The sequence below is a fragment of the Mytilus trossulus genome, chromosome 10 (genome assembly GCF_036588685.1).
Source record: "Mytilus trossulus isolate FHL-02 chromosome 10, PNRI_Mtr1.1.1.hap1, whole genome shotgun sequence".
In the NCBI taxonomy this organism is placed as follows: domain Eukaryota; kingdom Metazoa; phylum Mollusca; class Bivalvia; order Mytilida; family Mytilidae; genus Mytilus; species Mytilus trossulus.
Window position 1 is genome coordinate 48275145 of NC_086382.1, and position 21108 is coordinate 48296252.

At 31.0% G+C, this 21108-nt stretch overlaps 1 protein-coding gene and 1 long non-coding RNA gene across 2 annotated transcripts; both read right to left on the minus strand.

Annotated features, from left to right (window-relative positions):
• Positions 1 to 354: 354 nt before the first annotated feature.
• On the minus strand, positions 355 to 14884 carry LOC134686293 (transcription factor SUM-1-like). Its single transcript, XM_063545961.1, has 3 exons — positions 13707 to 14884; positions 3332 to 3410; positions 355 to 627 (listed from the first exon to the last, which is right to left on the minus strand). The coding sequence occupies exons 1-3, from the start codon at positions 14526 to 14528 to the stop codon at positions 485 to 487; spliced, it is 1044 nt and encodes a 347-aa protein (XP_063402031.1). The 5' UTR covers positions 14529 to 14884; the 3' UTR covers positions 355 to 484.
• Positions 14885 to 18407: 3523 nt separating this feature from the next.
• Positions 18408 to 20283, minus strand: LOC134686294 (uncharacterized). Its single transcript, XR_010101588.1, has 3 exons — positions 20095 to 20283; positions 19321 to 19438; positions 18408 to 18803 (listed from the first exon to the last, which is right to left on the minus strand). It is a non-coding gene; the product is annotated as an uncharacterized LOC134686294 (long non-coding RNA).
• Between the last annotated feature and the right edge of the window lie 825 nt (positions 20284 to 21108).

Here is a 21108-nt window from a genome sequence, read left to right on the forward strand (position 1 = left end):
ACTAATTATATGCACTAAAATTAAGAATGCACAATGTAATGTCGCTCAACTACAAATAAGAAGAATTACAATTGCGAACTTTATTGAAGAAACGAAATATAAAAATATTATATCTAAAATACAATTTAACAATCTGAACCTATTAGGTACAACGACTAAAATATTCACTGACATAAAATATCAAAACATAGATACAGCTATACACAATAATATCAGTTTGAAAGTATTAAAATATAGGCACCAAATTGTACATGAGTCAATTTTAAGCACTTGTGGTTGTCATATACACAAGTCCGTACATGAGTCAATTTAAAGCACTTGTGGTTGTCGTATTTCAGATATATGCTGCCTTCGATAGCGAATAATACGTATTGTAAAGTGTCCCTTTCATCGCACTCGTGTCTGAAAACATATAATGTGTTCATTCGTGTTTCCTTTTATCCATATTTGCATAGTTTTAGTCCAATCAACAACGGTGTAACATTTACAATGGCCGCTCAGCAGACGACATAGTGTTTAAGTTCATAGATGATGCTGCGTTTGGGCTGATACTTTCTACTATTAATGACAGACAGTCCAGACTTGATACGCTGCTGGAGTGTTGTTGTTGCTGTTGCTGGTCGTATGCTGTAAGAAAAAAACATACATAACTTAAAAACATGTTCGTGAATAACAATAATTAAATATAAGAAGATGTGGTATGAGTGCCAATGATACTCCATTCAAGCATAGATGTATTACATCTATGATCCAAGTCACAATTTGTAAAAGTATACGATTGTAGGTCAAAATACGGTCTTCAACATACAACCTTGGCTCACACCGAACAGCAAGCTATATGAGTTTTTTTTTGTTTTTGGTAAAAAATAACAAAAGAATTATTTGCAGAAACCAAAACGTAATCAAGGTTAATATATGAAATTAAGGCAACACAGTATACCGCTGTTCAAGTCATAAATCGATTGAGAGAAAACAAAACCCGATTACAAACTAAAACCGAGGGAAACACATTAACTATAGAGGAAAACCACGAAACAATAGAACACTGAAGTCAACATTCTCGTGTATACATGTGCATTTGTACATGTTCATGTAACAATAAGTTATATATTTAATGTAAAACCATTTTACTTTGTTTTGGTAAAAATAACAAAGAATTATTTTCAGAAACAAAATCGTAATCTTGTTATAGGATAAGGTGTTGAATTTGATAATTGACTCCCTATGAAAAGAAAATATGAAACTTTAAAAAGTAAGGCGTATCATTTCAGTAGTAATACAGGCAATATAATTAGACCCCCTAATGATTTCACTGTTTGATCATAATGTTTGCACTCAAATTGTGAACCAGGTGTGAAGAAAGTGATCAGAGTAAATCCCATAATACATCTGGACTACCTCCCAGCATCCTTCTTGCACGTGGTTAATTTACAAATATGAAAATATTTTTAATTATTGATAAGATCGTTGTATCTGTAACTGGCACTGAGTGCCCGATGATATTACATGATGAAACTAGTTACTTCTAGTGCAAAGAATCACCAAGATGATGCTAATTTGCTTTTAATTAATTCGAGCACTTTGGGTTGGAAAAAAATGGGTGCTACAAAGTTAAATTTTGATTAGGTTTTTCTGTGGCTTCAAAAAATCGTATTCAACAAAACACATAAATAAGTTTATATTAATATGTGCTTGACATTGATTCGTTACAGAAAATGGATGAATACAAACATAAGAACAAGTTTTTGTTTCTTTTAAACATTGTTTCACATAAAAAATACTTTGAACTGTTTAGGGATAGAAAAATAAAATAGATTTATACATGGGTTTTTTAGCTAGCGTTTTGTATGATTTTTAAAAATTTAAAGTTTTTCATAAAAAATTGTTGTCTTAAAATTATATACATTGTTGATCAGATGGCTTTGGTGACTTGTTAATTTTGTGGTACGTGAGTCTGAAACTGTATCGTTTTACTTTAGACTTTCATTATGTTAAGTATAGAGCTTTCAGTTCCACAAAAAAGACTTTTCTCATTATTTACATTTGAAACAACCAGATGTTCTTGTAATGTCATTTTATTTAAAGTGCATAATTAAACAACATATTACGTCTTAAATCCTTATCAGACCAAATATTTCATCTTTTATTTACTTTTAATAAGATCCACATAACATTCATCGTTTCATCATTTCATGCTAGATTGTAAGTAAAGATAATATCATTTAAAAAATATGTTAAGTTCAAAACACGTTTTCTATTCTATTTCTTATTTTTGTTGCTTCGTATACACATAGATGGGTATAACATCTACGGTATACATGTTTTAAGAGCTGGCTTTAAATCGTTGTATTCACTTCACTGAATAGTAATGTAGAACAAGTGATAATTTGAAAATTGTAAAACTAACAAGAAAAGCAGCCAAAACAAATTATCACTATGAACTATTTATATTATTTTACAGTTCCCGTTGACAACTTAAGTTGAATCTGTTATTCTTTGACAAACAATTTGTCATACTGTTGCAAAGGGAAAAAAATCATCCAAGTTTTCTGACATTTTACATTTCTCTTAAACGACAAACTGGGGTTAAATTGTTCTGTTGAATTATTGAATGTGTTCTGAATGTATTTGTAAATATACTTATCTAAAAAATGTGCAAGTCCTATCTCAAATTTCCCCAATTTGACGGTTAAAACCACAGTATGATGTATCTTTCCCCATACCAAGCATGGCGAACTATTCATCATGTTCGCACGTATTACTTCAACATTTCTCTTTATTTTGAAAGAAGCCATAAAGAAAACAGGAAAATTAATTCAAATGTTGATATTTAGCGAAAGAATATTCACTAAAATGTTTTGCAATAAATAACACGTACAGGCCCTCCCTTGCTATAAATTGCTGAGGTATCAATAACAGAATTTCTCTAGAAGTACAACCTCATGGGATTTTAGATATGTCTATCTGGCATCATAGTAAAGAACTTTTCCTAAAAGTGTGTGTGGGGGGGGGGGATGGCGCTCCAGTCATGCTCCAATTATCCCCTATATAATCAACCAAATTTTTCCCAGGAAAACCCCATCCCCCACCCACCCCTGGATCCGCCTATGCCTGTTATAGATGTAAAAGAAATTTGCATGGATTTTCTAAAGCACTTGTCTCTAAAACAAAATCCTATATACATTTACATAACACATGTATATATGATATTTTATAGAAACAAGTGTGGATGAATAAAAAATACTACCTTGACTAGGGTAAGTAATAAATTTTGGTCCTTGTATTGAGGAATAACACATTAAAAATAATGAGAACTAATTCTATGAATTACCTCTATTTTGTCCAAAGTTGTTCTGTGATTCTCCCATCTGATGGAATTTGTCCTGATAATAATGTGGACTGTTTACTGTCTGAAAAATATAAAGGCTACGCTTATAAGATCATCTAAGTTCAAATTGGTTGAGTTAATAATTTACATAGGAAGATAGATTTGAATGTGACAACAACATGATCAAAAGGTACACGATCTTAAAATTCAAAGAAAATAACAAAATCTCAAAATATTCTAAATTTCAAATAATTTCAAGACAAAAATTAGTCAATTAAATTGGTTAAATAATTTATCATTTTTTTTTATACACATATATCACTTGTTAAAAAAAATACCTGTCAAATGTGTGTCTGTTTTATTGTTTGGTGGTTTTCAATGATCGAACCTTTTTATAAAAGGCTATATTAACCATGACCATCTACTCGTCAATACAAAATTATTTTTAATTTTGTAAGGTCTTCATGATTACTCTAATGGGGGTTATATGGAGTTTAAGATTCTTGGACTATATGGAAAGGAACAAGAATGAAGAAAAATCTGCATCACACATAGATTTAATTCGAACAATTAGGCAAGAAAGAGGACTTATTAGGAAAAAGGACATAGTGGTCTGATTTACTTTTTGTTTCATTAATTCAAAAAGTCCACCCAGTGCATGTCAACATATATACCAAAAGCCTACAATGACCGGGTCACGGTTAAATATAAAATTGATATCATGCACTTATATCATTTAAATACCAAACATATTTCTAGAGAATTTAGCGATATGCTTCATTTGAGTTCGTTTCTCTTATATTTCTCTTATCGTTCACTTTTAATGAAAATCTTACTTCATGTACACATATGAAGATAACGAAAATTTGTGAATTATTCATTGAGCATATTTTATTTTTTTATATTATGGAAATATTCAATATTTTATACATATTGCAAAAAATCAAAAGATAAGATAATATCTACTATTTTGACAACTTGGATCAAATTTTAATTTAATGTTACCATTTATAACAATCAAGTTATGACAGTTAACATATTCCATGCACAGATACGAAATTGATTAATTATTATAGTTTATACAATTTTCTTTACATTGAAGACGCTATCATTGATGGACTGGACGACGCTACTATATGTTTATTTTTAGCATAAAAATGTACATCTAGTGCAATATTTGCTGTTTTATACATACAGTGGAAATGCCATTTTTTTAGAGTCATGAAGCTTTGGTATAGAAAACAATTACTTAATTAATTACCAATCTTACAAAAACATATTGGTATGTAACAAAAATATGTATACAGGACACCTTGCCCCGCACTACCACATCGACGAACCTTCCCAATGAAAAATGAATTCATTAAGAAATGCAGAATTTGGCATATATCTTTAGATTACTGATATCGAACATGTATAATAAGCTCAAAGATGATTATACTATTAATAACTTCAGCGTACATGTAAGCTATATCAAAAAAACATATTGACATATATATACTAAAATAAAAACTTTAACCTGGGTGAACAGTCTCATTTGGCATAAATTTTTAAAAGCTATAAGTAATAAACCGCACTAAATTTTGAGTTGATTTGACCCAACTACCATTTCAACTTCATAGTCAGTTTTTGATCGCAAAATTTGAATTTTTAACCGTTACGGTTGTTTTTTTTGTGTAATTATCTTCCATTCCCTGTGCTGTCCGCGATTCTTGTGTCAGACTTGCATAGCTTATATTGTCCTCTCTGATTAGTCATGATATATATAACCTTCTACATGTTTTATAGAATAGAACTAATTTAATTCTCATTAAGCATGCTAAGGTAACAGGACAATCTCAAGTAATTTTATGACTTTTTTCCAACAACTAGAGCTGGTACTACTGCATTAGAACACCGACAAAATAATGCAAGTACTCAGAAATAGAGCAAAGTGTTTATACTGTAGAAAGAAGGAGACGATAATATATATATACATCGCAAAAAGTAGTGCCTAATTCAACTTAAATAAGTTTTTATCAAAACCTTATTCTAAGAAATTTCTTTAAAAATGATACATCACTGCTACTACTATTTCCGTTTTATTTATATTAAATTGAAAGAGTGTCGCCAAATTCGTTTAAAATCATTTATAAAGTGTATATGAAATATCTAAAATCGACTGATTGATTGTTGGTTGCTTTACGCCGCATCAGCACAAAACGGCTAATCGCGGCGATCTAAAATCGAAGAAAAATACCATTTCGAAAACATGTTGACGACTTCATTCTTTTTCAATTATCTTATCTAAAAATATAAAAAGCTATTCGTTGACCCCTTTTTGTATAAACTTAACACCAATAAAAGGGATTTTTAGGTAGAAACTACATATTTTAAGGGGACATGAGCTTTTATGATTTGTTGTAAGCCCATGCTTTGTTAGTTGTTCCTTCGGAACTGGATGTGATTTGGATTGATGTTTTAGTATGTTATAAATAAAAATGAGTAAACAAAAAGAAAATAACAAGGATTTGGCTGATATGTGTAGTACGATACTATATGACACTTTAAGAGACTTCATCAGACATCATTTCGACAAATAATCATTAGGAGTGCAGTTAAAAGTCAAAATCTCCGAAGATGTTTGCTAAACTATAACGCGCATTTGATGCATTACGTAGAATTTCTTTTTTACGGCTATTTTATTTGCTTATATATATGTATATCTTGCAATATTTTAAATTAGCTGAACCATTTTCGTTATTCATAAAATAAAGATAATGTTACCTTGAGTATCCATTATATTTATAGGGAACTGTGTGTTTAAGATTTGACCTTTTACTTCAGTTTTCATTCCATTTTATTTAAATTTGATTCGATGACTTGTGAAGAGCCCGGTTTGATTTTTTATATGAATCTTATGACTTGAAATACAAAATATAAATGGATGTTGTAAATTATTGTTTGTGTTTTTGAATACAATAAAAACTAAATGAAATGGACATCCATAAATAAGAATTAGATGAAAATAAATACGAACTTTGAACTCAGCCTAATTCACATAATTATTCTTGCTGGCCCAACAACATGTCACCCAATATTAAAAATACTATCTGCATCATATTTTGATTTCCATTACATTTGATTTCTTTTTTCCATGATATTATATAATATAATTGTACATTTTCTGTCCATTGTAATTGATTTTGCCATTTAAAAGGAGAGGAATTTGTATTGTATTTATATTCGCATTTATTTATCTGTTTCTGAATAAAATATTGTTTACACTAACTCAGCCTAACAATTTTCATATATTTTTTTTTACTAAACGTTAGTCATGTAAAAAAAAATATACTTCGTCCCTTTGTATGTGACAGATATCATGAGCGAGTTTTGTAAGGAAAGTATAGGTTTCAAGACAATTTTTTATAGAATTTCAACTTGACAATACTTGTATATTTTTTAAATGAGATAAAAGAGGGACGAAAGATACCAAAGGGACAGTCAAACTCGAAAATAAACTGACGCCATGGCTAAAAGTAAAAAAGATAAACAGGCAAACAAAAGTACACATGACACAACATAAAAAAAGAATAAGCAACACGAACCCCCATATAAAGGCCGCATATGATATGGACTAATTAAAAAATTCAAAATTAATTTCCTGCTCAAAACAAATGAATATGTTTATCATGACTTTTGAATTCAGTACAATCGTTATTTTTATATCCATAAAGCTTAATGTTTGTGCACTCCCTTGCACAAGATAAATGTTGCCAATATATTTAAGAGAAGGTCATGGTTTTTGTGACCAATAATACTTCTGCCTAATAGAGTATTTTCTCTCTCTCTTCGGCTATTTTTTTTATTATCTAATTTCAAATTTCAATTCAGTACTATTCTATTTTTTCTCTCAAATTTTAACTTTATCTTTACAAGACATGCAGTAATCGTAATTATTTTAATGTTTATAGCATAAGTTATATTTGTTATTGCTAATTGTATCAAAATCCTGTATATAGATTCTGTTTGGTTTTATCCGGTTTTCTCTCTTTTTTTGTGCAGGAGTTTTTTTTTCTGTATTATTTTTTTCTCTCACATGCTGCATACCTTTCAAGATAGGAAAACATGTTCTTGACGAGTAGATTACATAAAATAAGTACTTTTGAAAGTCCTAGAAAATAATGTGTTAATGATGATATACAGGTTAAGTGTACTGTAAACAATAATGAATAAATAACTTTATTTTAAGATAAAGGTTGAGAGTTATAATAATGCAAATTCATATTTAATTGTGTGAAAATGATATAATTTTGTCAGAACAAAGTGCCTTATCTTATGGTTGTACCTGCCTCTAAGAAATTTCTGTAGAAGAACATTTGATGAATTCAACAGCATAGTTGTTATGTGAAAAAGGTGTGTTAAATTTACAAACATTCCCATGAATGTATTTGTGAGAACATAGTTCTCTTTTACATCACACGAGCTTATCCTATAATTATAAAGGACTGCAAACACTTTGAAAATTAATAGAAAAATCTGACAGTAATGCATTCAATTAATATAACATAAGAGTAGAAATATTTATGATGATTTTAATAGAATCAAAGAGAGCAAATATATTCTTGATTGGTTTTGATTCCGTATCAAAATTGTTTCGCCGTTGGGTCGGTTCATGGTAAGATTGCATGTTAAGAAACCCAGTATTTAATTGATTTGGGAAAGTTTTCCGTAAGAATCTTATATAGTTTGGAAAGGTCTTCTTTTGTAAATCGTAATATAGATTTTAAAACGATCAACTGATTATTTGAAAGGTTTAGACCAGTAGCAAATATTTCATACAGGATCGGAGCATGAAAATTGTTCGGTTGTGATTAATAAGTAGTATCAAATATTTGGGAGGCAAACCATTTGGTCTATAAGTCGGATTCTAGAACAAAAATACGAATGTGATAGCGTCAAATACATATCTACATAAAGGTGTCTAAATTTGACTCGGGTATTTAGAGACATTTAGATCCCAAACAAAATCGGTGTAAATGTGTGCTAAGACACAAAATCTTTATACGCAATGGTGTAAATACACAAGGAAACTTCCAAGCATTCACATCTTATAAACATGTACCCACTTTGTTAGATCTATTGAAAATACTTTGAATTGTAGGTCTATTTATAAAGATATACGAATTTTGTCTTTTTATATTTTAAAATCAAAATGATTGATATTAATTATTTTATTTTAACTACAAAGAAAAATCTATTAAGATCCCTAATGTGTTCATTTTCTAAAAACACGTGTACTTTTTTGTCAATTAATGTTCGTAACGAGCAACAAATTGTACGATTTCTAAAGAAGTTCGCCGTCTATAAAATATTCCAGTACAGATTCACAGCAAGAGACAATAAAATTACGATTTTAATAGATTTTACAGAAAAATATTATTATAAAGATATGAAAGCCTTTTGACAGCATGATATAATGCAAGAAACAGATCTCATTAAAAGCATTACCAACAACGATTAGGAGTTTTTTCATAGCTCTTGACCATAACTTTGTAAGATTAGACCTTAATACTTCCATCAAAGAGGCCTCCTGGTGCCTGTTTGATATTGACCCCTAGAGAGAAACATGACCCATATATTCTAGCTCATAATATGTCTCGGTAAATATCGAAAAAGCACATGGTGAAGATAAGGTTGCGCCACACGAAAAAGATACAATTTGAAGATTATCACTGATAATATCTGATAGACTGATAGCAAGAACACACTTCCTTAGTCGAATTCGATGATTTAAAGTTAGATTTATGTGTATGACACGTCGACTAAGTGTTGAAATCTTGAAAAGTTAGATAAAACGTATAGTAACTTATCATTAAAAATAAGTAGCAATTTCTTTGTCATCGTATGTCACTTTTTCCACGTGTTATTCGAATAGAAAAACAGATAATAGACAAAATTCTCTACACCAACTAAATACCTGTAGTCTTTACGGATATTACTTCTGGAATAAATGACATAACGCATTAGGTTTACCAGATTTTACTCTGTTTTTTGTTTTTTATTTAGATGAGTTTGTGATATTATTGTGCACATGAGTTTGCATGAAGTTTTAGTTTAAACATATTTATTTAGAGTGGATTGGGAAACAAGTTTTACAACTTATATTAATCCCTTTCCACTTTGCGGGTGCGAGTACTGCCTTGTAGCGGCATTAGCCTACTCTTTTTCGAAATCTACAAGGGTGTCTTTAACGTGCAAGAGGCATGGCTCTCTCTTAACACGGGTCAGCCATTTATCGTCCCCTTCCGACGGACTATCATCGTTTCCTTATGTTAAGACCATACTCGCAAATGGTGTCAAGGGAGCATGAAGTTTTGTTTATGTCCAGGAGATATTCATATTTTCTAAGATATGATTGTATTCTTTAAAAAAATTCAGAGAAAATTGAAGATGAAAATTATTGAATGAATAATTTACTATGGAATGTATCTTACTCTGATATTTTTACTCTGATATACACTATATAATTATGTCATGTATGTAGTACGGAAACAAGAAAAGTGACACCCCTCCCCCTTTTTCGAAACAAAATAAAATATCGTAAACCAATTAAATTTATATAGTCCAATTTCTTCTACGTTTTTTTTCGCAGAAACAAAAAACCTTATTCCAAAAATTATTAAATATGAAGTAGAAATGTTTTCAAATCCTGTCATATTCACTGTGCTTAAACGGCCGTGGGTAACTTAAGTTACACACAGCCCAAAATGGAGCCGCCTGGCTTCGGTTAGGAAGTTTGCTCGTATATAATTACAATACCATGAATACAAAAGAAATGTTCAGCAATTAAAAAGTTATATAAATCTTTTAGGGAAACTCTGCAAATTTTTTACAACAAAATAAACGATTACAGCACGATTTTCCAAAACACTTATGATGTCCGTAACTTCAAAACAGCTTGTCCGTAACTTTTTTCCTTATACCAATAGGGATGTCCGTAACTTTAGCATGATGTCAGTAACTTTCAAAGAATCTTTATTCATAGATGTTATTATAAAAAAAAGAAATGATAAATAACACAAATACCGAACTCCTAGGAATATTCAAACAGGAAGTCCTCTATGGAATGGCAAAGCCAAAAGCTCAATTTAACACACCAAACGAATGGAAAACAAAGGTCATATTCCTGCCTTGGTACAGGCAATTAAAAAAAGTTAAATTACAAAAATGCTGAACTCTGAAGAAAATTCTAAAAGGAAAGTCCCTTATCAAATGAAAAAATCCAAAGCTCAACCGATTGGATAACCACTGCCATTTTCCTGACTTGGTACAGGCATTTTCTTATGTAAAAAATTGTATGGCAAAATTGATTTATCTTACATTCTACTGGCTTTATAGATTGTACTGCTTAAGTTTTAAATGATAAATCATGACATGCAGGTTATAGATCTCACCATTTCCAACTTTAGAAATTACATTAATGGTGAACATATGAAAATCACCTATAGTAAGGAGAACAAGTTCGGAGGTCAATCATTAGCAAAAATACATAGATGAATCAGTCCAAACCTCTAAAGAAGATATGTATGATTTGATACCCGATCTTATTGAATCCCTGAGGTCAATGAAACTTTCAGAAGATTTTAAATTTACTTTTATTTCTATAATAAACTGACATCTGTTCAACAATATAGCCTTCCATCTGTTCCTAGATATCGTCATTTCCCCCCTCACAATCAACAACACATCACACTAGATATAATGAAGAGACCATACATTTTTGGCTAACAATTCAGAAATTATTTAAAGGAAAGGATATCAATTTTCCGCGGCTACACCGACTAAGGACTCATCAATGAACAATCTATAAAGCTAGAAGAATGTTAGATAAATTTCGCCGTACCGTAAGATCCCGTTTTATCCCGGGAATAATTTTTAAAAATTTAACGGAAAATCCGTGACACTCTGGTTTGCTTTTTTCTCTTGTTTAGTTTGAAGCATATCGTTATTGTATAAATCTATGTAATAATTAAGGGGTTTGATAGTGTTTATTGTCCTTTAAGTGTTGAAATTGTTAATCTTAAAATTTGGAAAAAAAGTTACCCACATCCGAAAATAAAGTTACGGACAGTCTGATTATTTTTGACTTATAAGTTACGGACATCTTATGCATTTTTTAAAGTTGGCCTTGCGCTAAAGTGAAGTCAAAATTAACAAATTTGTAGTGATGGTAAGTGATTTCTTTATTCAAAAGTCCTTTCAATATTTACATAGATCAAGAAAAACGTTGCAAAAAGTAGATTTCTTATCAACTATAATCTCAACGAGTTTAGAGTCCGCCATCTTGGGCTGTGGGTAACTTAAGTTACCCACGGCCGTTTAAGCACAGTGATATTGAGATGAGATACGTGTAATTATTAAATATCTTTGTCTGTTTATCGTTTTAATCTAAATGTATTCTACATGTAAAGCCATATTAATGAAAACAGCGAAAAGGGTTATAAATCAAAACCATATATTTGAAAAAAGTTTTGTTAGTTGAACTTGTATGACAAAGAACAGGACAATTTATAAGTTTGGTTCGTCCGAAGCCCTTAACTGGGTGAACCTAGAATGCTAAAATCCAAAATATTGAAAGTCAATTATGTATATCCACATGAAAAATTGAGGAGCTACATGTATATAACCTAAAGGGACGAAAAACGAATTGTCAAATACACCTCAGATCAAACATATTTGTAATACAATGTTTATAAATATATGAATGTAAAATAACATGTGTTGCCTTTTTTTGGCACTTTAATTAACTCTTTCAACCTTTTTTTATATGAATCTTCGAATATATTAAGTTGTTTTGTTTTTCAAAGGATTATTAAGTTCTGTACAACCACAATTTTTATTTTAAAAAGTTTTGTTTACAAAGTGAATCTATCCTTGTTAATATCTTTATTTCATATTTTCAGTAAACTATAGTAATGTTTTCTATTAAAGTTGTGTGCAGCCACAATTATTATTTTTAAAAGTCTTATTTACAAAGATATTCTATACTTGTTATTATCTTTATTTCATATTTTCTTCAGTAAACTATAGCAATGTTTTCCAGTAATATGACAAGCTAACGATTGTAAATAAGCAGCATCTCACTCTATCAACACTTCTGGTCAATCTTCCCAATTAAACAGTTGTAAATTGTCATTTAGTGATGTGAAAGAGGTGCTAAATAGCTCCTGTAATCACCTAAATGGTATACATCTGTCAATAGGACTTATAATAATTCACAAAATCTTTTGGAAGTCTTGCTATTCATTAAAAGTTTGCCTCTATCCGCACGTGCAAAAATACATATGACTGACTTTTCTTCTCTTTTTTTTCTTCTAAAATTGGTTCATGTAATTTCATGAGTTTAATGCTTTCTGTCAATTTCAGAGTTCTTCAAATATTTTTTCATTTTTTTCTCTCAATATCCTTATGTTTTTTTTTGTAAATTTTCGAACGCTTTATTCTAAATCTTTCTACATGGTTTACACTATATTTTGGGCTGCTTTGCTAGTAATTTTTATAATCTGTCGAAAAATAAATTATTTTCTTATTTTATTAATTATTCCTTAAGGATTAATTGTAACTTAAGTTAAGGGTTTTACCCCCACTTTTCCAACACATAGAAATTTTGAATACAGAGGAAAGGTATACTCATATGTTTATAATTCGTCTGTGTTTGTTATTTATAATAAATGTAACAGTAGGACAGAATTTCCTAACAAATTCCATTCGACATTAAACGTACAAACGTGTTTATAACTATTTTATTACATCAAATTATAAACCCAAATAAATCATCTTAATTGAAAACAAATTTCTGAGAAATTCGAGGATTTCTTATGTTATAATAATGTGCAAAAACTTTTGAGTTGTGGTAGGTTAGAATTTCAGGATCTTTTCAACGTGAGAAATCTTTATTTACAAACTTAGTTTATTATACCCCAGGGAGGTTGATAACTTGACAGCTCATACTAATCAAAATACTACCAATACATTATTTTTTATGAAAATTTAACACATGTTCATGTAATGTCAACAGGTTAATAAGTTCAGTTTGTTTATTATGATCCAACAGACTTATTTGAAATAATAAATGTACAAACTTTAAAAAAAATAAACATGGGAATGACAGTAAAATAAGGAACACCATTATAAATGACTTTCAAATTACAACTCAAGTTACCACTTTATAAAGATAAAAATTAATTTGACATGACTATTGTCATTCCGTTTATTTAACTTGATGCAAATGTACTGAAATTTCCTCTTCTTCCACAAATTTTCGAAATTTTATATTTTTGTGTTTAAAAGTCCACGTAAAGATATAAACAAAAATACATGCATTTCATCTACCTACCATATAGTCGGAACCACTGCTTGTTGATCCGTTGTCATTTATATGTTCATCTACATTTCTTCCCATTCTGTTGCCATGTAACATTTCTTCTAAACTTTCTATATAATCGATGGCGTTTCGTAAGATCTCTACTTTCGGAAGTCTTTGATTCGGATTTGGACATGTTCGTCGTTTTAATGTTTCAAAAGCTTCATTCACTTTACGCAATCTCCGCCTTTCTCTCATTGTAGCTGCTTTTCGACGATCAATTGTTACTGTCTTGCGTTTACAAGCTTTGCAGGCCCACAAAAGACATCTCCTGTTTGGTCCATGAAATCCTGGTGCTAAAACATGCTGAACAGGGTCTTCTCCATCTTCAGAAGTATTTAAATCCATATCATCATCTCCACATAACGACGAAGAATTTGAATTTTCATTCACAATGTTATGATTTTTATCTAGTTCACTTTCATTTCTTTCTTCCTTAATCATCATTTTTGGGTCGGATTCCTGTCTTTTTTGTTCCGTTTGTTTTTCTTTTGCAGACGACAGACAGCGCGTGCGATTAACGTGCGAGTTAAAGTAGTTCCTTGAAGTGTTGTTGGCAGTGTTTTGATATGGAGAATAATGATCGGTGTAGGGACGCTCAAATGGACGATTGTGATATGATAAGGAAGCGGAATTGTAGAATTCATGAGTTGAACTACCATGGGAATAAGATAAATCAGTTAAATGTCTAGATTCCGATAAATTAGTGTTACTACCAGCAGACGAGCTTCCAAAGGAGGCAAAATTATTAGGTTCATATCGGCAGCTTCTGTATTCTGCCGTCATCATCATCATGAAATGTTTTCTTTTTTCGAAATTAATATGAAAATGTTTATTCAATGTGATAAAATCAAACTTTACCTAAGAATCAAACGGTAGTTTTTTTTCTACTTAAACTCGTAGCATTCCATTTTAAATCATTTCGAAGCACGATGACCTCCCGTAGTTACGATGAATGCCTTCACTTTATATCACAAAAAGATAACGACAAAACAAACTTAGAAATTAACTTGTACAAATGTCAACAAATTCTGTTTTAAAAAGATCAAAATCTTCAAATCTGTACGGCGCACTTGGCAAAACTTTCGCTGTAATTGATTAAAAGTGGATTTTTTTCAAAAGTACTGCGTGTCAGCTCTTGGCACTCCACTTTACAATTCTGATTGTCCTATAGAGAAGTTTGATAGTGATTTGCCATATTAATAAGTATTGCAACATGTTATATATGATTGCTATGTTTTCATGAGCTGTTGACAAGAGAAACCTCCCCTCTCATTAGGATGTTAGTCGACCAATCATGTTTCAATATTAGCCAGATGATGAGAATTTCAAAGACACCCACCCCAATATTGGCTTCTAATACTTTCTCACATAAAATGAATTATGAGAAACTTTTAAGGTTAAAGTTGCAGGGTCACCGACTGCAGTCAAGTGAAAACACATGTGTTCCCGCCAAATTGAGATCTGAAATGCATTCGGAACTAAATGTAATACACTCGTTTGAAAAGTCTTTTGCAAAAAGTAAAAACTTTGGTGATGCAACTTTAATTAGAAAAAATGTAAAATTGTAAATGAAATATGTCATGCTTTATTAAGTGTCCGCGAGCGTAAAATTAACTCTCAGTATTACATTAACCAAAGATATATTATATATGTTTTGTAAAAGATGAAAGACATTAAACGAAGCAGAAGAGGCGACTCAATGATGGAAGCCTAATGATAAAGACAGTTTTCTAAATTATACGCACATGCTAATATGAGAGGGAATCTCCCAGTTTCGAGTGGACCCCTTCAAACTAATGATATTGGCAACTTAACCTAAATCGTCCCATAATTCATTGCTATAGACAACTTATTTTGTCCAAGATTCATTCATGTATTGTATAATTCTTCAATTATTAATTCCAGAATTCCTCTCTTGTTTCATAATTACGAAAGGTCGTCTTATTTTTCATCTATTATCTTTGATCTTTGCTAAATGATATTGCCCATCTTTGATATATGAACACGTTAATCATAATTTGTATATAATACATAGATAATAGAATATTTTATAACGCAGAATATTTCTAGAAAAAGTCTTTGAATATACCTTGTGTTTGAACAGTAAGCCTTGTGATAAAGTTATCAGTAAAAGATAAGAATGATTTATTAGAAGGAGTCAAACTTTTGACTTTGAGGAATCAAGGAAAAGTTACCAATATTTTCTTTACGGTTTGTTTATTTAGATATGACAAAGCAGGCAGCTCTACTAAAAAAATCTTGATATTCAATTTTATTCTGAAAAGTAATTACCTTCACTATAAACTGCTGTTGTAATAACAAATGCAAACTGCAAGTTAAGCACATTTTTGTTGTTTTGGCGTATTGCAAATGCAATTTTACAGTGATGCAATATACTAACTTTCCTTTAAATATTTCACATTGTTAATACCATGATACTTTACACGACATTGTATATCATTGATGAAACATTTGTTCTATTTACAGATGAACATTTCACGTTAACTTCATCTGTAAAGTTTATACATGCAGCTTGTATGATTTCATGCAATGACAAAATAAGACACAGTTGATTACGGTCAATAGTTAATTAGTGTCATTTAAACTGTGACCAATTAAATTGATAAGATAAAACTATCTGACCATACGGTTTTTATATATTCTTAAATCCCGAAGAGCAAATGAGTTATCATATCGTAACAAGTCTCGTGAGACCAGCTTGAGCCTGATTCTCTTGAGACAGGTTCTGCAGCTAAATGAAATTAACACTTTCTATGTCAGATCAGTCATGAGCACTTTTTCGGATTTACCTTTGAATCCTGCCCTGACAACTACAAGTTTGAAATCAAAGGATTTAAACATATGTGACGAGCTAAATAAGTGAATATGACTAAATATATGTGAGAATGCTGGTAGCAACGTTTGTTTATTCGATGTTAATTTGACATTTTGTATCGCTGTTGTGCGAGTTTTGATCGATTTACTCGGAGCTCACCAAATCTAAGGAAAATGTTTGGATACATTTATTGTTATGTATTATTTGATTGGTTCATGTTTATACATTTATTGTTATGTATTATTTGATTGGTTCATGTTTATACATTTATTGTTATGTATTATTTGATTGGTTCATGTTTATACATTTAGAATATTCATTCCCAAAACTTGCAGCAGAAATGTTATATTGTAACATTTGAGTTCATCAAACTTTCCATCAAGCTACTTGTTATTTTTTCGAATGTCGGAGCCCAGCTTGACAGTCTCCCGAATGACAAAAACATGAACAGAAAAAACACCGTACAGTTCCGTTCCCACACTGTTGAACATGACTGTATAAATATCGTTTAGACTTTTCAGATAAAAATGATATTTTAAGACATATAATATACAATGTATTATATGTCTCTGTATCTACCAATGATACAAAAAAATGTTGCGGAGGTGATCCGTCGTATGATGATATCGTGATGGGATTGTGTTGGGCTACATACACACGATATATACAGAACACTTGAAAAATCTTTTATGGTTCTAAAAGGTTGGTCTGTCGTTTATGGCAAAATGTCTGTCCTATCTGTATAACTACCAATTCCTACTGCGTTAAGCAATCAAATCACTAATTATCAGACTATTCCTTTTCGTTGTTTGAATAAAAGTCCGAGAAACTTTAAAAAAAAAAAATAGGGTCCAGTATCACTACAGTACTCTTAGACTATTTTATAGATATATGGACACTAATGTATATTGTTTAATTTAGCCTTACCTGCATTTGAAGAAAAAAAATGCAAGTATTTGAAAATATGGGAAGCAGTATTTTTAAATTTTCGTAAACTTGTCCCGATTGTATTACCTCAGACTTCAGATATATTTATAATAAAAGGAATATGCATAGAAAGGAGATTTTCAAAAAGGACATACCTAAGTCATCCTATATATATATAGTATCTTCAATGCTGTTTCTCAATTGCTTATTCCACATCTCTTTTTATGCCCCACCTACACTGTAAATAAAAGTGTTAAGAATCTGAACACTTTTTGAACGCCCTTTTGTAACACTTCTGGAACGCGTAACGGTGTTCTCAATATTAACATTGGTGTTCCAGTTTTTAACATTATGTGTGCATCTTTCGAACGCTATGTGTGTTATTTTTGAACGGATAGTGTGTACTCCTTGAACACCTAGTGTTTGAATCTGGAACGCGTAACAGTGTTCTAGATATTAACTTTCGTGTTCCAGTTTTTAACATCATGTGTGCATCTTTCGAACGCTATGTGTTATTCTTGAACGGATAGCGTGTACTTCTTGAACGCCTAGTGTTTGAATCTGGAACATGTCCTTGTGAGCAAAATTGTATGCCGTTACGCGTTCTAAGCCTTGTAACACTTCTGGAACGCTCGGACTGTGTTCCAGAAATATATGTTAATATCCAGAACACATAGTGTATATTACTGGAACACAATTTTACATGTTCCAGAAAAAGTGTTATATTCTCTGAAACATTATTGTGGTTTTGTAAAACAAATATTTTAATTGATTAAAAACGTCTTTAATTGATTAAAAAAGGCAACATTTAAAAAAAAAAAGTACAATAAAATGTGAAATATTGAAGCAACTTTAAAATGACAAGTTAGACAAGTTTTTGTAACATTTGTAATTTGCAAAATGTGTCCAAATATTTACTCATAAACAAAATGTTCGTCATATATTTAAAATTATTATGTTACAACAAAGTCAAGTGTCTTATGTTTAACTCATCGTTTGCAACTTCCTAAGTCAAGAACTGTTCTGAATTTCTTTACAAAATACTGATGCCACTGACTCTTTTATCACCAAAATGTTCCATAATCCACTGGCTGCATAGCACTCAGATAGTCAATATCAAACATAAAATACCCTGTGTATATGATGCTAGTAGTCGAGTCGGTGTTCATGAAACACTGCTTCCTTGGACACTTTTAAACATGATTTGAGTCGTTTACAACTGATTTTGAGCTTCCATATTTTAGAGGATTCGTCTCCTTGGGTTATAATTATTCTTTAACCTTGTTATCCATCAACCGTAAGTTCTAAAATGTGAAATATGAAGTGTATGAGTAAAAAAATTATTCATCATGTCGACATTCCTTAAGAATATTAGAAAATCTTATTTCGTTTTTGTAATTCCATTATACTTGTCAGCATTATAAGATAAGATGCATTTGCCAATGAGTGGTAATTGAGTGGTCAAATGTGCTCTCGTGTTCTATATCTTTTTTTAAAAAATGATAGAAAGTGTCCAGCAAGTGCTATTATGTTTTTTAGGCAACACTTTATCGTCAACTTAGACTTGTGACTAAATTAACTGCTAACATTTCAAGAAACTAATTACCATTTGCCTTTATTTTGAAAGATATTTAGTAATTTTTTCACTTATGATCTGTATACGGATAATTGACGGATGATGTAATTGCATCAAATTTAGCTCAAATAGCTTTCTGATTAATGTAAACAAGTGAATGGTGCACATTTTATTGATAAATCTGCAATAACAACACTTGTAACAAGTCAATGGACATGCACTCCTATTCAAATTCTTAAACTTACTTATAGTACTTTTATGGTGCAGGATAAGTAGTCATCTCTTGAACTGCAACATGTTCTCTTTATTCTCGAGGTATGCACGAACAATTACCCTTAAGTACAGTATAGTTGGGTTTGTACCCTATAAAAGTAACATAGGAATACATTACAATACATGAATGCAGTGCACAAGGGTGGACATTTGCTAAAATGAATTACTAATTACAAAGCTATTATAAATAACATATACATGAGAAATTTAAAATTAGTGTTGCAGTATGCCTTTTTTTACAAACTTCTGTCTTGACATTGCAATGTCATGACAGTTTTTGCATTTGTGAACAAATCTTTATGCATTGGTTTTATTTAATTAAAAAATGTACATCCTCAAAAGTGCAGATGATCGTTTGATCTTCTTAATGCTTTCTATACACCATGTTTGAGTCGTGTTAGGAATACATGGCGTTCGGAGAAAACGATTAGCTTGAACGCATCATGTTCGAGACCAGAACACATTTACAATAGCAACGATATCATCATTTACGTATAAATTTACAGAGGTTATTTTTTTTTTTAAACATGATAATTTGAATGTAATCTCTCAAAGAACCGCTACTTTTTTAATCGAATTATGACAGCACAGTTAAGTGGAAGTGGAGGGGGCAGTTTTATGTTCGAACAAAACGTTCTTCCATTTATACTTCAGTGTGTCCTGTCCAAGTAGACATTTGTTGATTTCATGACTAAAAAAAATATTTTTTATGTTCGTCATGTGTAGATAAATATAGATAAACATACCTATTATATCAAGTTTTGTTGTTAATTTTCTTCAGTGAAGCTTCTTCAATCACGATCAAAAACCAAACTTCCGGTACATTAATACGTCACGCGCTATTATGTACGCGGATATGTTTGGAACACATGGCGTTCAGGGAAAATGGTAAATTTGAACGCATCATGTTCGACACCAGAACGCTTTTACAAGAGCAACGTTTTCATGAGCATTTACGCATTTACATTGTTAAAAAAATTACCGTAAGAACTTAAGTCGTTTAGAAAAAGATTCATATTAAAAATCAATCATTTGCACGCTTATAAATACGCTCTTGTAAAATGTTTCATTTTTTTTTACCAAACTATAATTTGCTTATATGCCGATACAGCTAAAATACATTTATCGTCAAATCATAGTACGAATCACCCTTATTCATCGTCTGTTTGACTCTGAAATGATGAAATATTTTTTCACTCCCCATTACAATATAAGAACATTTTTAGTGTTCAATTTAGAACACTTGTCTTGAATATGTGCGTTAAAAGACTGAACACAATGTGTTATATTCTTTAACGCAGACGTTCAATGTGGAACACTAATGTTAATAACGTAACATATTGTGTTTAAAATTGGAACGCGTCTAGACGCGTCAGGCGTCTGCAATATTTGCAGTGTACGATAGTATAGGGGCATTATGTTTTCTGGTCTGTGCGTCCGTTCGTCCGTCTGTCCGTTCGTTCGTTCGTCCGTCTGTCCGTTCGTTCGTTCGTCCGTCCGTCTGTCTGTCCATCCGTTCGTTCGTCCGTCCGTTCGTCCGTCCCGCTTCAGGTTAAAGTTTTTGGTCAAGGTAGTTTTTGATGAAGCTGATGTCCAATCAACTTGAAACTTAGTACACAAGTTCCTTTTGCTAAGATCTTTCTAATTTAAATGCCACATTAAGACTTTTTACCCAATTTCACGATCCATTGAACATGGAAATTTATAGTGCGAGTGGGGCATCCGTGTACTTTGGACACATTCTTGTTATTTATATTTAA